The sequence below is a fragment of the Epinephelus lanceolatus genome, chromosome 21 (genome assembly GCF_041903045.1).
Source record: "Epinephelus lanceolatus isolate andai-2023 chromosome 21, ASM4190304v1, whole genome shotgun sequence".
NCBI lineage: Eukaryota > Metazoa > Chordata > Actinopteri > Perciformes > Serranidae > Epinephelus > Epinephelus lanceolatus.
Genome location: NC_135754.1, coordinates 19,688,888 through 19,694,887, shown reverse-complemented (window position 1 = coordinate 19,694,887; position 6,000 = coordinate 19,688,888). Strand labels below are relative to the sequence as shown.

The 6,000-nt window shown below is 41.5% G+C and overlaps 1 protein-coding gene across 1 annotated transcript in view; it reads right to left on the bottom strand.

Annotated features, from left to right (window-relative positions):
- Positions 1–1,687: 1,687 nt before the first annotated feature.
- The window catches only part of LOC117247522 (IgGFc-binding protein-like), a 77,445-nt gene continuing 73,132 nt past the window's right edge, over positions 1,688–6,000 (bottom strand). The window contains exons 86-94 of the mRNA XM_078163686.1: positions 5,698–5,981; positions 5,337–5,614; positions 5,095–5,214; positions 4,702–4,886; positions 4,406–4,566; positions 3,933–4,184; positions 3,247–3,406; positions 2,413–2,506; positions 1,688–2,206 (exon numbers count right to left, since the gene is read on the bottom strand). Of these exons, the coding sequence (XP_078019812.1) occupies positions 2,109–2,206; positions 2,413–2,506; positions 3,247–3,406; positions 3,933–4,184; positions 4,406–4,566; positions 4,702–4,886; positions 5,095–5,214; positions 5,337–5,614; positions 5,698–5,981 (1,632 nt within the window). The 3' untranslated portion in view covers positions 1,688–2,108. The remainder of the gene's footprint in view (positions 2,207–2,412; positions 2,507–3,246; positions 3,407–3,932; positions 4,185–4,405; positions 4,567–4,701; positions 4,887–5,094; positions 5,215–5,336; positions 5,615–5,697; positions 5,982–6,000) is intronic.

Here is a 6,000-nt window from a genome sequence, read left to right as displayed (position 1 = left end):
CAACAGATGTGAAACATGATCTGTAAAGTAATCTCCACATAACTTACCTGGATTGACAGCAGTGGACTGGAGAGCCTGTGCATCTGGACATATGGTATTGGGCATATTGCCCCTCTTTGAAGTCTTTGTACTGCACCCCACAGTAACATCATGACAAATTACATGTTGTGGGTGTGTGGTAAGTGTTGTTATGTCTACTGTAAGTCTCATGCCATACTGGTGGGGACACGTTGATGGACAATGATGAATTTCGCTCCCAAAGAGAGGACACAGGAGATATCGGCTCTGTCGGTCTCCACACTCAGCCCAACAAAGGAGGTTGAGCACAAAAGAAAGAAACCTGACCTCTTGTATCACCGACAGTTCCTTTCATGTCAAATGAGAACCATCCTGTATTAATGGTTTGGATTGTGGTTATTGTTACATTTTTGTGTCCTGCAGAGAAGGTGTTTTGAAAGTACAGTGCGGTTTCCTTAAGTAATAACTAACCAGTAGTTAGTTAGGACTAAGTGTGACAGTGCATTAGGTATGTGAGGTGTTGTCCTGTTCCTGCTCACGGTGAACCACAAGTGAATTGAACACTGTGGAAGACTGCAATGCCGTTTAGAGGCGGCTGCAGAGTCGAGAACGACCATGCAGCCATCTTGTTGAGGTCAGGATATGTAAATAAACTATGATGCATCCCCCAGGTGATGGAAGTGATGGAATCAGAATCTGGAGTACATCCCTGGAAACCACCATCGACATCACTGATGACATCAATGAGTTCACTGAGTATGTGGTGGATCTAATTTGTCAAAAAAAAACAGGAGGAACTGTACCAAAAACTAGGGGTGGGAATCACCAGAGGCCCAATGATACAATATTATCACAATACGTAAGTCACGATACAACATTGAAAGGATACTTCACTAAACATTATTGCAATTTAGCACATCTATTGCGATACATTGCAATTTATTACCCTTTTTTCAACCCTTTCACACATAGTGGTCACTACACTGGACAGCTGTCTGAAAGCCATTTTCTTTTATATGCATGTATTTCTATGCTATAGTTGCACATAAGCTACTACAGTGAACAGGTGGCCAGGTGTCATAAGTGCAACACAAGTCTCTCAAAACCAAAATGGCTGATGGAATCCACGAAATGTTGTGCAGCTCAAGAAAATCTTGCCAGTCCTTCTATAACAGGAGACACTTGCAGGTAAATAAGATAAATAAAAGATAAAGGAACTTCAATTTCTTTATCATGCCTGAAGAGGAATAAAAACACTTATCATTTCAATATCATTTTTTATTGCAGCAAAATGTGTCTAGTGGACTAAAAAAGCTATTATTTATTTAGTTAGTTAGTTATTATTCTAGTGGGCTACCAAAAGTTGAATTTGTATTTGCAATATTAATTATTTAAATAAAAAAATGACACTTGACATCTGTGTATTAACACAAAATTGAAACACAAAATATTGGATACTGTGCTGCATTGATTTTTTTTTTTTTTTTTTACCCCCCACCACTAACAAAACTACAGTTAAATCATTCCACAACCAGACACCATGGACCAAGTTGGAGGAGCTGATGGGATTGCATTTCAGTGGAGTTGCATCTTGTATAACTTAATGTGACAAATAAATTATTGATTGAAATGATTAATAGATGTCTCTATGCAAGAAATAACTCTAAACTTTAAAGCAATGCAATTTTTATTTTTTAGAAAATTCAAACATTATTCAGAGTAAAAAAAATGTATACACACTGCATACAATGGGATTCCTATATCAGACAAAATGACTTAATTTATCATCTTAATCACCATCATCAAGGTTTGTCACTAATGAAATATTGATTTGATGATCATAATGTCACAGAAACAGCCCTGAGGTTAAACACAGCTGAAGCTTATACCAAATATAAAAAAGATGAGAAACAGACACAAGTCTCATGAGCAAAGAGCCAAATGTGTATTTGATCTAATGCTGCCCTCTAATGTTGGAAAGAAAAACTACCACAACTTAAAAGAAGACCTCTCAGAGAGGAACACAATGCAGGAGTAATTCACAGGACACATTTCCAAATATTCTGTTACTTTTTGTATCTTTAATCACTCTAGGTCAGAGTTTTGGCGGCCAGCAAACTGATCAGCAGGGTCATCACTGAGGTCAGCTGGCCTGAAGCACTGCTTGTTTTCATCCTTTCATCTGCAGCTGTAAAATAAAGACAAGTAGTTTGTTTACACACATGTATACATGAACACTGTGCTGATTTAAATGTGCACAAAATGCATTTAAGCCTCTTTACTCAGCATTTTATGTAATTCAAGTAAGATAACTTTTCATAATCCACTGACTGAGCAGTACAGTATGTCATCTACTGTACAGGAATACAGAGGTTATTAAAATGTGAGAGTTACCTTTTCTCAGGATTAGTGGTCCTACTGAGATGGCTGCAGTGTCATGATGGGAAACGTCCCTCACCACTCTTGTGTGGTAACCTGGGTAGCAGTGCTGCAGGAAACAACATTACAAGTTTTAAGCTGTTTTGACAGGTTGTATACCGCAGTGGTTCCCAACATTTTTTGTCGACACCCCTACTATCATTGGAAAAACTGATGACCCTCGACTATGTGACATATTCTATGGATATTTCATATTATATTCAATGCATACCAATAACAACAGTACAAAACTACTGATTAACTGTAATATTAATATTACAGAAAGAGCAAACCTCCCTGCCCTTCCATGCGCCTACATGGAAAGCCGAAGGCAGGGAGAGCAGCAGCAAAGACCCCCCAGGAGCAGAACAGAGCATCAATGACAAACAGAAATGACACTGATAAGTGAGACACAGCATGAAAAGGAGGAGCTGGGGTGGATGTAGGTTGCAAAGCGGCTTGCAGAGAAAGCAACAACAGTAGGCAGGCCAGAGCAGTTTAAATAGGGCGCCCTGAATGAGATTCACTAATTGGTTGCATAGAAGACTAGACTCCCTTCCATCAATCAGCTGCTCCATCGGTTGATTGGGCTGTTTGAGATCAGCTGATGTAGCTGGGATGTAAGCTGAGCTTGACATTGTGTCCTGCCTGAACTAATGCTATGCTCTTTACACCCTTTAAAATCTAGATGGCCTTGCAACCCCCTGTGAAGCTTTGGTGACTCAAAGTGGATGTAAGGACCCCCAGGTTGGTATACAGGATGATTCTTCAAGTCTTACTACAAGTACACACATGCAAAGTGGTACGTACAGCTGTGCAGTTGTTGTGTCTCAGAAGACACAGGTGGACCTGGCAGTGCAGGTAGATGGATGAAAAGTTGGTAAAGGTGAACATCCTAAAGGAGAATCGGGCCACAGTTGAGACGCCGTTCTGAATCAGCTCGACTGTTTCATCTTCTGGGTTAGGGCACCTGGAAGAAGGGGACAATGGTGGAAGTTACAGTGCTACCTGGTAGACTTTATATGTCCCAGCAAGCATTTTTTTGGTTTAAAAAATGTCTAATAGCCGTCTACATGAAGACCTGACGTCTAGGCTAAATCACGGCTGAATTTGGGCTGTCAGTGAAAATTTGGTAGACGTCTAACCATAGCCAAAGTGTAGACGTAATGAATTATACGGCTATGTAGAGACCATGTCCAAAAAATGGACATAAACATATTTTAATTACTGTTGACTCTCCATACGTGATTGAATATCATACCGCACGCCATCTGCAATGGCGAAAATTACATTTAATCAATTTCAAAATTAAATCAGCTAGATTTAGGTTACATGTAGCTAGACTAAATCGGAGCTAAATATAGCCAAAACGTTTAAATCACGACTATTGCTTGCTGGGGTAATAGCTGTTCAGGTTAATCTTAAATACAGCATTTCAGAATTAGTGAGGGGACTTGGTATCAGTGTGCTAACACAAGGTGAAACAACTCCTTTACTGTGCAGTGATGAGATCCCAGCGGACAGGGTAGCTTGCGTCATTGAAAGGTGTTGCCCAACAAGAGTCCAGAATGGTGGAGATCTGCTGTTCATCGACTCCCTCTGTCTGCACCTCGATGTACAACTTCTGGTCTATTTCCACTTCTAGGTTCCTGTTTCTGGTCAGGGGGAGGCGGAAGCCAGTGTCCTCATAGAGGATCATCCTCAAGTAATAATGACCCAGGCCAAGTGGAAGCCTCCTGTTGACAATGCTACGGGAAAACATTACAAAACAAGATTAACCCTGAGAATGACTAGCTTTGTTGGGAATTTGTTTTCAAATGTATAATATCTACATGAGTAAAATATTCAGAAACATTTGGCCAGAAAAATAGCCATGAAAGTATTTTGTCAGCTACAGTGTAAAAAAAGTACTGTAATCATAAATTCTGTCATAACAGTAATGAAATCGAAATGGCATTGTGGTTGTCACCTCTCTAAAGGGTTAATGCCCACATCCATAGACACGGCCTGGGCCAGAGGGTATTCACAGGAGAAGTGCAGATGGATGCTCTTCTCACGACTGATGATGGCCTCATGAGGGTCTACGTCGCCCTGGATGGTGTTCTCATACATGAAATGGGTCCCATTGCTCTTTGAGAGTGAGAGGACAATAACATGAAGTATTTTAACATGTGTTTTACTTACTTACACATATAAAGCTGTATGTTGCAGAGGTTTATATCTAAAAGCTCTTGAACTTGTGTCTATAAAATGTATGGACTCTACCCTGAGAAGTGTCCCACACAGCTGGTCATCATTGTTAAAGTGAAACACCAGGCGTCCGTGCTGGAGAGTTCCTTTACAGGAGTCATCTCGGAGGTGAAGGTCACTGGGATGGAAGCCAGCTTCAAACAGCTGGCAGCGTGACACAGCTATGGTGCCTGAGCTACTGACACAAGTGATGGACGAGTCTATGAAAGAGAGATGTATGTGGGACAATATATTTTGTATAAGCTTGTAAAGGCAAGGACCAGAGATAAGGCAAATCAAATAAACATGTAAATTGTTAGGGTACAGCCTTCAATGCTGATGAATACTATATAATCTAGTACAGCAAGTCCGATCTATTGTCTTTCATAATCATCAAACAAGAGCAGTGTTTAAAGTTGTTGCCCTCACCGTAGCTCTCATTGTTGGGCCGATGGTGGTGCTCATCACAGAAGCAGCCGTACACACCGTCCTGCTCACCACACCACTCATACTCAGTGCAGTCCAGCTGTTCACAGGGGTCTGACTCAGCTAGTGGAGAAAGGGTGAGACAAAGAGTGATGAAACTGACACAAAATGAGAGGTTATGGCAAGATCTGCTACAGAATATTCATTTTTCTCATCAATTATCTCATAATCTGGTGTAAACTTACCACACTGCAAAGCAGAGCGCCATTCAGGGATGTTCAACCCCAACACGGCGCAGGTTCTCTCATAGGCTGAGACTGCAGAACACAGCATGCCATTGGCTGGAGTGTACTGGCAGAGATCATAGACACAGGAAGTGAAAAATGGCTGGGGGTCAGAGTGCAGGTGACAGGCACTGAATGGGCCGCTGCTGTTGGTGATGACACTACAGAGCTCAGAGTATTCTTCCCTAAAGGGACAGTCATTCAGTCCATCACCACCGTCTTCATCTGTGGAGCCACATCTGGAAAAGACATGTCATGGTGCCATTACTGTCGGCTGCAGTATTCATAAAATTATCCACATTTGCTTTTCTTAACAGCTCACCCTGGTTGGCTTGTTGGTGACTTCCAGCTGTGTCCAAAGTGGTTGTCATTTTGGGCCAGTGTACCATTGGGCAAGACTTTGTCATCTGCAGGATCACTGTTGAAGTTTCCACACATCCCTCTGACTCTATTTTGACGGTGTTGGCCCACTCTGACCAGTAGAGTACTCCGGCCGTCAAACTGGACTATTAAGTCAATGGCTCTGACTATTATGTAGCTTCCCTGCCTTTCTATCTGAGCTATGGTTCCTATTATGATGGGAAGAGACACGTCATTTCCATTTACCTGGAGGGATGAGAGATTA